At 37.5% G+C, this 15,872-nt stretch overlaps 2 protein-coding genes across 2 annotated transcripts; one reads left to right on the top strand and one right to left on the bottom strand.

Annotated features, from left to right (window-relative positions):
* Positions 1 to 4,288: 4,288 nt before the first annotated feature.
* rx3 (retinal homeobox gene 3) lies at positions 4,289 to 7,436 on the top strand. Its single transcript, XM_042395506.1, has 3 exons — positions 4,289 to 4,776; positions 5,332 to 5,567; positions 6,586 to 7,436. Exons 1-3 carry the CDS (start codon positions 4,515 to 4,517, stop codon positions 7,027 to 7,029), a joined length of 942 nt encoding a protein of 313 aa, XP_042251440.1. The 5' UTR covers positions 4,289 to 4,514; the 3' UTR covers positions 7,030 to 7,436.
* Positions 7,437 to 8,899: 1,463 nt separating this feature from the next.
* LOC121885309 (gastrin-releasing peptide) lies at positions 8,900 to 15,013 on the bottom strand. Its single transcript, XM_042394653.1, has 4 exons — positions 14,989 to 15,013; positions 10,314 to 10,370; positions 9,308 to 9,549; positions 8,900 to 9,171 (listed from the first exon to the last, which is right to left on the bottom strand). The coding sequence occupies exons 2-4, from the start codon at positions 10,342 to 10,344 to the stop codon at positions 9,121 to 9,123; spliced, it is 324 nt and encodes a 107-aa protein (XP_042250587.1). The 5' UTR covers positions 10,345 to 10,370; positions 14,989 to 15,013; the 3' UTR covers positions 8,900 to 9,120.
* Positions 15,014 to 15,872: the final 859 nt, after the last annotated feature.

Here is a 15,872-nt window from a genome sequence, read left to right as displayed (position 1 = left end):
TTTTTTCTTTTACTGTTAATACAAAGCAGGAAATCCTCTTAAGTTTTGACATGTTGATTTACTTTCCACATACACATTTTAATTGTAATAAAAAGTTTTAAAGCCTGAAATATTTGCAGAAAATGCAAAATACTGAGTGATGTATTCCATAACGATAAAAACAATGTACATAAACACTGATAAAAATATATGAAGGTCCTTCAAACTGAGAAAAAACAAATGTATTGTTCAAATAAAGTTGTATATTGAATAAATGCAATTTGGCAGTATGTTTTGTGAACATCTTCCTGCAGACATAATTTGTTCTAATACACTAAGCTCCATGTGTAAGTCAATTATCTTTAATTAAAACTATCCAGGATCCGTCCTAATTTCAGAAAAAGACACTTAATTAACTGTAATGTTGCTGCATGGAGCTTTATGTTTGGATACAAGCCATTACTGATCACGTTTCAAATCCTTAGCGGCACACCAAACAGTTCTGTTGGACAGCTATTAAACATATAAAGCTTAATCACATCTACCTGAATCAGGACTAATGCAGTGAATAAAGAAATAGGTCTTAATTTAATTGGGCATTATCCAAACACTTATTAGGAACGATTAGGCAGAAAAGGGGGGGAGGAATTGTTAACATTTACAGTTTCACATGAACCCAAGTTTAAACGGCTGTGGATTTGTAAAGTCTGGAGATTACCATCTAATAGGATCAGTGTAGCCAAGGTTGTCAGCCCGTGCCCTCTCTCTCTCTCTTCCTCTCTCTCTCTCTCTCTCTCTCTCTCTCTCTCTCTCTCTCTCTCTCTCTCTCTCTCTCTCTCTCTCCCAGTGATGAGGATATCACAGCACAAACTAATGTCTTGTATTATCTCATAGTTCAGTACATTTTAAAGGATAGGTTAAAACAATAGTCAGGTACCCAAGTGAACATTGACATATGTTTTTCTTGCTGTAATCCCTTCACAATACACTTTCAATGTAAGTGATGGGGGATAAAATACACAGCCTTCGTTTTGTGCAAAAATGTATTGGCCAGTATGAACAGGAGGAATGACTACGGGACAGACTTGAAAAATTGTGAACCTATACCTTACATTTTGCCATCTGTGTTATTTTCACAATTTCAACACTGGTGTGCAAATTTCATTTGAATGTACTGTATGGTATTTATTGGGCCGTGAAGTTGAGCTAGCAACTAGGTAGCTGTCATATATTCTTCAGGTAAAGACAGAAACATACTGAAATCCCCCATTCACTGGGATTTCAAGTTTGTTTGTTTGTTTGTTTGTTTTAAATGCTATAATTTATGATAATGTGAAGCTGTAGGTACATCTCTCAATATTGTTATTTCTACTAGTTACCAGTAGAGGGTAACTACAGTAGATAAACAAACACGTCTGTCCACATACTTTTGTGTACTTTTGGCCCTTAGCTGCTTTTAGTCCAATTTAACTTATCTTAATGCTACAGCTTACAACACTGGTATTTTACTCAAATATAAGTATCGATAGCACAGTGTAAATGAACTCTATTCAATTAGAAGTCTTGCATTCAAATTTTTACTTAAACCTGCAGTACGGAACTTTTACAAATAAATGAACATCTGTTACATTCAAGCCTTTGCCAAACGAGTTCACACAATGCTGATTAAGCTTATCACCAGCAGATGAATCTCTCTGTATTTCACAGTACAGCAGAGTTTTTAATCTGGCGTCGGATTTGACATTCCCGCACTAGCCAGTTGAATGCATACTGCTTTATGGGCAGGGCATGCGCACTTGAGACTTCCACCGGCCGAGCAGCTAACTTCTGGCTAGCTCTCTGCTAACTTGAATGAGGATTAAATAATTTACTCATGTGGCTCTTCTAGACTCTCCAAATGTTATCAGACAGAATCGATCAAATTCTGATAGTGAAATGAATCATTTTGCAGGGGTTGTATGATGCATAAAACAATTCATCCACCATTTTACACCCGCAACAGTAGCGACGGACGTCAATAGCGTTTTTGTAATTACTCTCACTGCAAGAGGGGGGAGACAAAAGTCCCCCACTCCAGCTTTAAGTAAAAGTACAATAGTAGAGTATCAGAAAAATATACTTATATTATCATATATAGTATCAAAAGTAGGCTACTCATTATACAGAATGGCACAATTCAGACTGCTATATTATTATATACAGTGAATTATTTTTGCAGGTGCATTTACATGTAAGCAGTATTTTTCTGTTGTAGCTGGTTGAGGTGCAGTAACAAGCTGTCAGATAAATATAGTGCAGTGCAAAGTATCATGTTTGCTTCTGAAATGTCGCGACATAACTATAAAGTAGCATAAAATGGAAATACTCAAGTAAAGTACAAGTGTCTCAAAATTGTACTTAAGTACAGTACTTGGGTAAATTTACATTCCACCAATGATATTTTACTTCCAACTTTACTTCCAACAGTTTCCTGTATCAGCTGACAAAGCAAAGTCCACAAATAAACAATTTCTAGAGTTTGGTGTGGAAGAACTTGACTGGCTTGTACAGAGACCAGACTGAACCAACACATTTTGGATTAACTGTAATGCTGATTTAAATGGGTATACACTTAAAAAATCAATAGTATATGTGGAATTGGTAATAGATACATAAAGGCAGAATGCATTTGCTAAAATGTGCTCAGGTTGATTCAATATGCTCATTGATCCTTATGATTGGTTGGTCAGAAAACAAACAATACTTGTCAAGCTGTTTCTGTCTTTGACTGTCAGGCTGTTAAACCAGCAAATAAAGGTCCAAAGTCTGATAATAAAAGGTTGATAAAAACAACTAAGAATGACTGAAAACGACTAAAAACGAGTTGTGGAGGCATCAGGCATCAGCAGCACATTAATGCTCTTGGTTTTGGAATGAGATGTTCAAAAGTCACATATAATGTTTGAGTGTTCACATACTTTTGACCTGTTAGTTTAACTTTAAAGTCCCTTCAAAGTTTCAATCTGTAACTCAGAATAATCGAAACAGTCGATCAATGCCGCCTTTGTCTCTGTTCTCATTGATATTTATTGGATTGAAGCCAACATGTGTGAGAGAGCTGCACACCTGTTTGAGGTTCAGGTGAAAACTTGTTCTTTCCCTGAGGACTCTGACTTTTCATCATTTTGCAACATGTATGTTAAAATTAGGTCAAGAATTCTGCAAGACATTGTCTGTCATTATTATTCTCTGCTTTCTTACACTGGAGGTTATTATACTGTGTTTATGTGACAGTCAAGGCCAAACTTGCAGCTGAACACTAAAGAAAGCGAACATTCAGCTACTTCAACAGGTCAAAACATAATTACTGTTTTAACAATAAAACTGAATCAATTCAATCAGTGTTCAAAGGAACATTTTCAACATACACACATAAGAACCTGTTGTCCTCCTATGTATGTGCGCCATAAAACCACATCCTCAGAGCTCTGGACATGCAAAAGAAAACAACTTTAATGCTTTATAGATGGAGTTTTGTAACTTTTTGGTGTTAATTAGCATCTCTCTCTCTCTGCCCCCCTCCTCTCTCGGCCAAACAAAGGATAAGGTCACCTTCTGTAATTAGGAAAAGCTAAATAGTTTTAGGGGTTTTAACCCTTTTGAGTAAAATAATGTAATCCCCTTAAGCAGGATTACCACACTGCTGTCAATCTTTGTTTGCTCTTAAGTGGTTATAGCCTGAAATTGTTATTGTTTGGGCTTTGTTCCCCTCTTTGACTCCACACCTACAAGAAACTGGTTTAATGAAACTCCATTAACTCATTAGTACAGGATGTATTAGTTAATTGATCAGTAAAAGTTTATTTTATTCAACATGTGTCACTCTGGGAGGCTATTAAATGCCCGAACATGTTTTTCCCCTTTAGGTCAATAAAACAAATAACATAATTCTTCAACTAAATGAAACGTCTATTCTTTTTGGCAACAATATCTTGACACTTTGATTAAATATTAAGCTGTCATCTTGCAATCCGTGTCCTGACCAGAAATCTTGTAATTATGATTTTGTTGTACCTTAATCTGTGGGCCTAATCTTCCTCTCTTTTTTTTTTTTTTTACACAGACTGACATGAACATGACATCTGGAGGAGTGGAAAGATGGTTTTAAGATTTATGTAAGTCGGTTTAGAGCCAGCACTGGCTGCTGTACGGAGATGCACTTGAGATGGGGAGGAGTTTAGGGGAGGGTGATGTGCGGCTGGTGCCTGGATGGACGCGCAGTTACCCCTAAATCCAGGGCCAAATCCAACGGGACGTCCCCTCTCTGACGTGCAGCGGGGGTGCCGCATGAGCAGGGGGTCTTACAGCAGGCGCTACTTTAAAAGCCCACTCTGAAGATGCTCCATGTCCACTGAACAAGACCGTCTTACTGGTGTGTGTCTTGTGCGCAACTTTCCCAACTAGTTTTAAAATTAACAGCTTTAACAGACTAGAAACCAACTTTAAAACGGACTGCGTGCGTAATTTCGACCATTTCTTTGGGACCTCACCGACCAATGTGGCTTCTTGGATCACCTTCCCAGCTGATGATGATGGATGAGCGCCTGTCTCCCTCCACACGATCCATCCAGAGCCCGGGGAACCCGTCCACAGTCCACAGCATAGAGGCCATACTGGGATTTAAAGAGGACACCATCTTCCACAAATCAACCTCCTACAGTATGACGGATAAAGTCCTGGTTAAAGATGCTGAGCGCAACGGGGATGTAACAGTGACCCCGATGAAGAAAAGTCATCACTACTCAGAAAGTTTTGACAGTAAGTTGATTCAGCTTTCTCCAAAATCCAGCAACAAGAATGTAAAAAATATACTTATAGCAAACAGGATCTATAGTATCAAGTCTATAAGTCTTTAATTAAACTTTTAGATAATCCAGCAGGTGCCAGCTGAGTGAGATAATTTCACTTCTTTCTCAAGAAAATCGTCCAATAATTATTTTCCACAATGCAAAAAAAGGGACAGCAAAGTGTGCTTTCTACGTGGGTGCTCATCTTTAAAAAAAAAAAAAGCAAAACAGTTCAAAAGTGGAAAAAGGTGGCAAACAATGTAGAGCTTCACATTTGATTAGAATATCTGAGCGATTTATTTTTTAAATTTTCTTCACTCATTTGTCATTTTCTTGATAGTGAAGGAGCAGTTTTATCTCTCAGCAGACTGGCACTGACTGGTTATTTTAAAAAAGCCTCTATAAATGAAAGTGTAAGATCACTTACCTGAAAGCATATTCATCAAGAAGCATATTTAAACCTCAATTTTGAGATTCCAAACTTTTTTTTTCTTCTTAATTCAAACTCTTCGTCCTTTGTCCGCAGGTGTGTGTTGTGCCAGCGGAACCGGAGAAGCGTCGGTGTGTCCGGACTCACCGGACAGAGACGGCAAACTGTCCGATGATGAAAACCCGAAGAAGAAACACCGTCGGAACCGGACCACATTCACAACCTTCCAGCTGCACGAATTGGAGCGAGCTTTCGAGAAGTCGCACTACCCGGACGTGTACAGCAGGGAGGAGCTGGCTCTGAAAGTCAACCTGCCGGAGGTCCGAGTCCAGGTATGTCCCCCCAAAAAACTCATCACAACTTCTATTTAGTCACTTTTCCTTATCGTGCAGGCCTGCTGCGTGTATACATTGTGCATACAGGCCTGCAGGCACTAGAGTGAGACGGATATTTTATGGTCATACACACACACACACACACATATAAACTATATTTTTATAAATGCATGAGATGATGTTTCCTAAATGACATCTCATATGTTGAATGTTTTATTACAAAAAGTTTAGGGTAAACCTAAAATCACTGCATCCAGTAAATCAGAAACTTGAGAAAACAGAGAAATTCATGATGCCTATTGATTTAAACCGTTCACATTAATTTAATTTGTACAGTTATATTTCACCCTGCCATGAAATCATAAATATAAAACTGCAAGAATTGTCCCACTACTACTAGTAGTAGTAGTGCTACTTGGCTACTAACGTTTGTAATTCCCCAGTTTGTTTTAAACTCTTCACATCTGCAAAGAGAAGAATATTTATAGCTGTCTTTACTTTTGGAGGAACTGCTGCTGGAGGGAAAAGGCTATTTGATTTATTTGTCTGAATTTTAACAGAGAAAAAGAGTTTTTTTTTTACAAAATGTTTGGCTTGCTTCAGATATAGAGGGGGAAAAAATCAATTACCACCGATTTAACACTATAAGTGAATGAAAAATTGTAAATTCAGCTAGTTTCTTAAAACGTTATTATTGCAACAATCACTCATTGCTGATTGCAGCATTACAATTTAATGCAAAGTAATTAGTTTAATAGCTGTAATCTTCACTGGGTCTTTATATCTTATATTCTTCTTCTAAATATTTGATTCACACAGTATAATATTTAACATAACACACTAAAAAAGGCTTTTAGATACAGACTTTGATTAAAAGTGTGGTTTTTCCCTTTCCTCTTCTATCTATTGTGTGTATTTGTTGACCTCGGTGGGGAGTTGCAGCTTACATTTGCCTTCACAGAGGTAAATAAAGTTTTAATGAGTTAAAAAATTAAATCCTGCCCTTTGATTCCAGGTGTGGTTTCAAAACCGGCGGGCCAAATGGCGTCGGCAGGAGAAGCTGGAGGTGAGCTCCATCAAGCTCCAGGACACCTCCTCCTCCTCTCTGCTCTCCTTCAGCCGCTCTCCCACCAACTCCCTGGGCTCCGGCCTGCAGCTGGACCCCTGGCTCACCACCCCGATCACCACCTCCACCTCCCTGCAGTCCCTCCCGGGCTTTATTGGCGGCTCGCAGGGCCTCCCGGGCACTTACACCCCTTCACCTCCCCCCTCCATGCCCTCTTCTTTGCCTTTCCTCAACTCCCCGGCCCTGGGACACAGCCCTCACCTGCCCCACATCGGCTCTATGTGCCCCCCACCCCCGGCGTACCAGTGCTCAGCTGATCCAAGGAACTCCAGTATTGCCTCACTGAGGATGAAGGCCAAGGAACACATTCAGTCTATTGGGAAGACGTGGTGATGCTGAGTGGAGGTTCAGATCACATCTGCCGCGTCTTTTGAAAAACTGACTTCATCCTCATGCTGATGGGATTGTTTAATTTTGGAAGAACTACAGCTGACATCCAGGATTAGAGTCATCCTGATCACTTATACGGAGAGGCTGTGACACCAACTGTGAAAAGTCCTGTAAAATATGAAACCATTGACTACTCTGTTACTTTCTAGTTCTCTGGTGTTTTTCTTTATGTTCTCTGCAAACTCTTTTTACTGTTAAGTTTCACATTCATTCAGCCCAGTCTCATTTTTATCCGATGTTATGTTGCCAATATAACAGAGTCCTTTAGCACCCATCAGTATTTATTTTACTCTTATAAATGGAGCACTCCTCATTGTGATTCATTCTGCCTTGCTGGTTTTTTATCCAAGTGTTTGGTCTCCATGAATGATTTATCAAATGTGAATATTTTCTCCATACAATAAACTTTATATGTAAAAATCAACAAACAAATTGATGACTAATCAAGTTCTCCCAGACATATGAAACATGTATTTCATGGCTGTTCATTAATCATGCTGCGGCTATAGGAGGTACAGCAGACTGTATGAGAGCTCTGCACACATAAATGTGGGGAAATAGGAGTACAGCACCCCTTAGTGGTGGATTTCACTAACATAACTATCACACTGGGAGAAAGGCTTTTTCCATAAAAAGCATTAAAACCTAAGAACACATTTAACAAGGTTTTCAGCTGTGATTTTTCAAGATTTATAAGAATTTGTGGTCTAAAACCATCTGATCATGGACACTGACTGACGCATTAAGGGCTCCAGTCCTACTGTAAATGCAAGTGTTGGATCAAAACATCTATAAACATGAATCTCTTTATGGTATCAAGTTTCATACCACTGTAGCATGTTACCATTAATTTAAAGTAGCATAGATAAACATGGAGGGTGTGTTAAAGCAGCTTAAACTTCCAGACTTCCTCTCTCCTCTGTTTCAGAGAATGAGTTTGTCAACCCACTTATTTCCTCCTCATTAACTCCTGTAAACTTCATCCCATTCGCATGGGGGATTAGACTCATAATGATGGGGTGAAAGTGGCTTGTACCTCTATTGTTCACCAATCATCTGTGACAAATGAGGGAAGAGAAAACCTTCCTTTTGGCTTTAAGAGAAAGATGTGTGTAACCAAACTGTTTCAATTAGCATTTCCTATCATCTGCAACTCCTGAAGGCTAATAATAGTCCCTGTCATCATCCATCCTACTGTCTGAATAGACACTGAATGAATGAATGAATAGTTTTGTTTTCATGTCTGGTCTTTTACATGATCCATCCGTCGTGGAATTATTCAGACACATTATAACCCACCATCACTAACAGCACAATACATATATATCATCCAAACATAAACATAAACCTCCCACAAATAACGCTCCAGGAGATATCTCACAATGGAAAAACAAAAACAAAAACAGTGGTGTTTGTGTGTGTGTGTGTGTGTGTGTGTGTGTGTGTGTGTGTGTGTGTGTGTGTGTGTGTGTGTATGGTAGAGGGTGTGTGTCTTCTTTCTGATCAGAAAAAGGAGCGGAAATTGCTTTTAGAGGTCTGTAATTTTGAACTTGTTCACTTATCATGCACCACCTCACTGGTAAGATTCTCAAAATGTAGTACAGAAACTATAAATGCTCTTAAAATTGATCTTGAGCACCATCTGGTGGTATTAACTGGTTACTGTGCATGCAGGTGGAGCAAACATCATAAGCATTTGAACCACAAACAGTGAATGTGTGATAAAAACAAAAGGCCACTTGCGGCCTGCAAAGCATGATTAGACATCCACAATGCAGTTATCACAATGTTAAATTTATTCAGTATTCTCAGTTTAAGTGACATCACTTTGTCAGGTCAGTCTAAAATCAATCTGTCGCATGATATGCATATACAAATTTGAAATTACTGGTAAAATAAACTTCTATTGGTTTTCCCAACGTATTCTTACAGCAGAAAAACTATACAGTGTGATATATGTGATTACAGAGGGCACATGTTTATAGATAAAGATGAAAGATTTCTGAAGTTTTTGAAACAGAATTTGTCTTGCATTCAGGTGGAGTCATCTTGCAGTTTCGAGGCCAGAAGAAGAAGGTCTGACATCTATAATGCAGTGATGAAATGGAGAAATACATGACATCATATTCTCAAAACAATATAGCTGAAATCAGTGTTCCCCTTAAATAAAACCTGTAGCTCAAATAAAGGTGCATTAAGAATCACTGATTGCAAATGTTACCTCTCTGAGATATTTGTCTCTGTCTTCTTCTCTCCAGCCGCTGCGCAGAAAAAGCAGCCTGTCTGCAGTTTGTGGCATCGTCTGTTTTTGGTTCTTCTGTTGCAGCAGAGCCTCCATCAGACCCTCGTATCGGTCCAACTCTGTGACCCCAGCTGTTTCTGAGGGTGTGAGGTAGTCACTGTCCTGGTTTGTGTCCTGCAGTTCCTTCGGGCTCTCGATGCTCTTCTTTCCCATCAAATGACCTGGAGGGTTGAACGTAACAGGATGCATTAACTGTTTTCTGGAAAAAATATCTGGTGTCAGGTTGTGGTCTGTCATACTCTGATTAACTACATTTGGGTTAAACTACACCATGATGGGCCCTAATCTGTGATTACATTAGTTAGTGTAATTAATTATACTAATTAAATCCACACTGTCACCATATGTCAAGACTTGGTGGTTGTACTGTATTCAGTATACACTCATCAAGCACTTTATCAGGAAGACCTGTGCAATCTAATGCAATCAAAGGTCATATTTCTACTTTATGTTTATTATTGAGGGTGGTGATGTACTGGAGTGCATTATATTAAAAAAGGTTCCTTTTGTCTACCCCTATATCACCTTTCTGATAATGACGATAAAATATGTAAATATTTTCTTCAGTGGACCTGTCCAGCAGAAGATGAGAAGAGAAAAAAAACATCTTTTCTATTACATGCATCATTATAATCATCATCAGAGCTAACACATTAATGCATGAAGATCACTGCATTATTATTGCACTTAAAGCTATTATAGCACATATTTGCACAAAAGAGCATCTGTCCTATAAAACATGCAGAGTTTTAACCCTAAAATATGGACAATTAAATACTTCTGATCCACTTTTGATGCAACAAATAAACTGATTTGCTCTAAATATCATCGCCTTCCATGGTGCATATTACCAATTAAACACTGCAAATACAGTAAAAATCAACATTACTTACTCCACCTGTTGAAAATGTTCAGTTTCTCTTACCTACTGCCCAGTGATTGCCGCGTGGATACATTTTGCCAACAGCTGCTGCAGGATTCTCTGAGCAGTGCAACATGCAAGGTAACGAAGCCAGAATCATGAACACTGGCCACACTGGTCTGCAGCATAAACACACTCCGCCCATGTTATCAAAGAAAATGTCAGATCTAAACCGAGGTAAATTAATCCTTAGTTGAAGTTAATCAGACTTGATCTAACTCTAGAAAATCTCCACCATATTTTATTTATAGGAACCGATTTCGCAGCAGAGGAGGAGGGGAAAAAAAGCTCCAGTTGCAGAGTTGTTGAAGTTACACTCACGATGCCTTTGATAGAAATGACTAATGATGAAAGTTAAATGCCCCTCCTGATACAGCTGTGCGTCAGCGGGTGTTTTTTAGAAGTGCCAATATGCCGGTACCAGGATGAGAAAGTGATGATGACAAATGGTCATCAATAGCCAGCCTGTAATTATTATTACTCACTATTATTTGTCCAGAGATTGCAAGGGTGATTGCAGGAGGTGCCAACGTCATTTCATGATGATGGACAGGATTTCTAGGTAATTGCTTCCGGCATGTGGAGAAAAGAGAGGCAACAGCCAGACAGTGGTGGAAAAAAGTGTTTGTACTCTCTTAAGTATAAGCACAAAAGTCAAATGTGCTTATAGTAAAAGCACTCATGCAGAGTGGTATTACAAACAGCATGTAGGCTGCTGATGTATTAACTTGTAGGTAGTATTTTAATGCTTGAGATGGTTAAGATGTAGCTAATTTTATCTATTTCATAAACTGTTAAGTAGTTGAATCAATAACAATACATCATACTGTATTTTATGAACTGATCATATGTTTTGTATGTGAAATCTTCATCTGACAACGTAACTACAGCAGTCAGATCATGTCAGTCATGTAGTGGAGTTAAAAAAAGTACATTCTGAAATGTAGTGCAGTAGAAGTATACAGTAGTAGAAGTATTAAGTAGCATAAAATGGAAACATTCAAATAAAGTGCAAGTACCTAACAATTGTCATTAGGTACAGTACTTGAGTAAATGTACTTTTTCTTACTTTTCACCACTGGTAATACCTTTGTGGTGTAATATCTCCTTCCAACTGCTGCGGGAAGGAGATGTTACAGCACTTCATTAGAAGAGCTGTAAATAACTGTAAATAATTTAATCTTTCTCAGACCTTTGCAACTCTTTTTTTCATTAAAATTTTAATTTAACTGATTATAAATTTGTTTATACATATTTTTAAACCTGACAGAGTGAAGTGTACAGACATTTCCTATGTGCATGTACCTCGTCTGTGTGCAAATGACACTAAAGTCTCTTGAATCTTGAAGTCTATAAATATTCCCCTGCAGTTCATTCAAAATCATATATAGGTCAAAATACAGGAGCAATTGTTCTTAAAATATGAAAACTAAAAGTATTCATCATGTAGAATGGCCTCTCTCAGAATATTAATATTGATGCTATATAATGGTATCATATTACTGACACATTAACATGTTACCAGCATTTTAATATTTTCATTATGTAAAATCTTCTTCTTAGTTACTGCGTGGTAACAACCACATTATATCAGACAGTAAAATTACAACATTTGCCTCTGACATGCAGTAGAGTAGAAGTGTAAAGAAGATAAAGTACCTCAAAATCAAAGTGAAGTATGGTATTTGAAGAAAATATACTTTCTACCACTGACTAGAGCCTAAATTTAACTAATGAGTGTTTTATCCAAAGGGTGAGGGAGACCTGAAGATAAGAAGCTAATAAATAAAAATAGGATAGAAAAACCCTGTAATGACACAGACTCAACACAGGAAGAACCTTTGTTTAACCAAATTCTTTTTTTCTTTTTTTTCTAATGTTACAAAATACAAAACAACACCTGATTAACACAGGAAAACTGATATATTAATTACATTACATCATCAAACTGAACAATTCATATTAAGTAAGGCTGAAGAAAAAATAAATATGTAGGCCTACTATCAAAATACTAAAACTAACTTTAAAAATCACACAAAAGTAGCAAACAAACATTTAATAAATGGTTGATAGCACACTATCATGTGGTTATAAGCTGATATGAAGACATTCATTTCAGTGTCTATTAATGTACAATATTTGTCAGTAATTCTCCTGTGAAGACATATTTATATTACCACAACTGCATTACATTAATTGACACTTACATCTGCATTATAGAGTGTTATAAACCATTTATTATAGTACTGCCTGTATACTGCTTATAATGCTAAATAGGGAGTCTTAAAGTAAAGGATTATCATTGTCTCTTTGTTTTATGCTTTTTGCTGCTTTTTTTCTGTATTTGTGAAACATTTTGTGACATCTGCTGTTGTGGGCTGGAATCAAAAAACAAAAAGCACTAACTCACTCGCACCTGTGCAAATGACGCAGATTTTAAACATATCAACAGTGATTGGAAACAAACACAGCGTCAAACAAGATGCTGTGAAGGACGATGATGATGAATAGTTTTGCTGCAGCCAACACCTGTCGTGTGCTCAATTACAAGAAATCTGACAAAGCAGCATATGCCAGCTTGTTATGCATAGTCCACATGATTTATCTGTACACTTTATTACAGTGTACTTATCCCTCTGGAAAGGTCAACAATGTGAATTAAGCAGCCCTCAAACACGGTCGGGCACACACGCATGTGCCTGTGTTAAATTCTCATACTTGACTGATCCCTTTGATGACAGTATTGACACACAGAATGCTGCAGACAGAGAATAGATGAGGACAGATAAGGAGTCCGTGTACGTTTTCAGGAAAGTAACATTTTGTGTTGAAAAGGTTAAGGGTTTCCTCCGGGTATTGTCAGGTCACGACCCCACACACACACACACATGCACACATACACACACACACATCCCAGCAGGATATTAGAGAGTCTATCTGGCTCGTAACGTATCATATCCAAGGATGACCTTAACAAAACATGAGTCACCTATTGGTCAAAGGGCATACAGAGCAGTGCCATCTGAAATATTTGTTGGTTTATTTTTATGTGAGACAACAAGATCCTGTGTGTGATCGTGTACCAAGAAAATATCTTGAGAAATCACCAAATATCAGAAATATGTAGATTTATCACTGAAATAAAAGATTTTTGTGTTCGTTGATTCCCTAAAATCCTTCTCAAATATGCTAATACAGATTGATTTTATGTTTTATTACATTTTTTTTTAAATGCGATATCTTGATACAATGACATCAAGGATGCTAAAGTGAAACATTACATTAAAAAACAAATGAGTTATACTTTATATATCTAACATGCGGCACAATGATGGTTTGACCTCAGGGGTTGCCACATACTGAGAAGCCAAGGAGCTTTTAATCATTCATGAGTTCACTTACAGCCACACATGTCTGATTGCCAGCCCTCGATCACCGTCACAAGAGACCACTGGAATTATTTCAGGCCACATACAGTAATCAAACCAAATCTAATTAGTCTGAAAGTTTGAAGAGGCCTTATTGGCTGCGTCATACACCATTTTACACATGAAAGCTGGTAATTATAAGCTTTTATTATGCCCTGTGATTGAATTAAGTGGGCTGTGAAGGTTTTACAGCCTATATTTATGTAGAAGAAGTATTTCTATTCATATCTTGGTATCCTTTCATATGTATAAGTTCAAAACATCCATTAAAAGTATTTTTAAGAGTCGGTGATGCTTTACTACAACAGCTCCAAATGTAAAACACCAGATGGCACTGTCGAGTGAATTTAGAGAGCATTCAGTCAGTGTTTTTTGTTGTTTTTTTATGATGAGTGTTGTCGTGATTAAAGCTGCATCAACTACTTTATCTTTAAATATTATATTGCACATACTTAATATCATAGCATAATGTTAAATGTCCAACAGAGTGCTTGAAAGCATCACATTTGAAACAACTGATTTTACTTCCATTTTTAGATTGTGTACAGAATGTGTTAATTGTGTTATTATTGTCTCTATTTCTATATATATGTATATATATATATATAGAAATATTGGTACACTTCTTCAGGCTAATTTGACTTATTTCATGTACAACAAAGTGAACAAATTGAATGATATCATGCTGAGAAGTGTTTCTGAGCTGTGAAAATAAAGCTCTTTCTATTCTCTATTCACACTATTCATCCTTTTCAAATGTCATATGATACGTTAAGTGCTCTGATGGTGTCCTGGCTGTAATAATATTGGCTTTATGAAAAGTTAAAACGCCATTCAAGGGAAGCCTTTCAATGGGGAAGTGTCAATTAAAATGGACACTTTGCTATTATCAGGTCTTTGCTATTAGTCACAGTTTGAAATCACCTGGCAGCCGACCAATCAGAGACCTCGGAGGTGGGGCTGGGGTATAAAGAAACATATTGCCTCATTATTTCATGTCACATATGTATTCTGTATAGGCTCGCTCTCTTCATTAAAGCTATTTGATATTTACACATGAGGAAATATTCATATATGGCTACAAATACTAGTACAGGTCTTGTGCAACATTTACACACTTTAACCCAAAATTCAATTGGACATTCTGGTATCTTTGGAAACTTTGGGCTCGCCACAAGAATTTAAAATAAGGCTTTGTGGGTTTGAACAATGTTTGGCTGTAGAGCATGAGTTTGTGCTGACTAACACACCAGTGAGGGGTTGAAGAGATTTGAATCAGTGGCTCTTCATCTGGGGGTCCCCAAGAGATTTCAAGATCAATCTGATGGGTCACAAGATAATTAAAGAAATTAGAAATAATAAAATATTTCTGTCACACAAAACCAGATTCAATATTTTTTTCTTCTGAAACAATAAATAGCTTTATTTCTTCAGACAACTTAAAAATCCTTCAAATAACAACCCAAGAAGACAACATCACTCTTCGGTTGAACCGCTCACAGCTCATGTCCACACTGAGTCACAACCTGAGGTGAGGGGTTTCATTGCTTCATTTTAGAGTCACGAGTCCAAAAAAAGTTGAGAACCACTGGTTTTGCATTAAGAGCCTGTGTTTAAGACTTGTTACAATAGAACAATATGGAGAGAGGATTACACACTATTCACATTCAGAGAGTTAAAATATAATAAAATGCTAAAAATGAAAAAGCATTTTTAGATATGTTCAAATAACTCTACTAATCCACATATAATCTACATAATATACCACAATCATAGGACTGTCTGATTCAACAAGTCCCTCGTTTTGTTGACCCATCCATCCACCCTGACCTCCTCCCTCTACAGACTGTGTAGCTCTATAATAACATCACCTGACTTCCTTCTTTTCTCCCGACGGACAAGAGCCATAATTACTACTTGGGCCGCTAGAGGGCTTCATCACTTGAACACAGCATGTCGTTTTGGGGCACTATTCTGTCGTTTTGGGGAGGACCATCTCGACTGATTATCAAGAAAATATACATATGTATGACATTTTATTTATTTTATCTTATCACATGCAAGAAATTCTGGAAATAGCAGCTCCAGCTTCTTTTTTTAATTGAACACAGAACAACAGTACAAAACAACACCT

Source organism: Thunnus maccoyii, chromosome 19 (assembly GCF_910596095.1).
Source record: "Thunnus maccoyii chromosome 19, fThuMac1.1, whole genome shotgun sequence".
NCBI classification, from domain to species: Eukaryota; Metazoa; Chordata; class Actinopteri; order Scombriformes; family Scombridae; genus Thunnus; species Thunnus maccoyii.
Note: the sequence above shows the minus strand (reverse complement) of the source record. Positions and strands in the feature narration are given on the sequence as shown.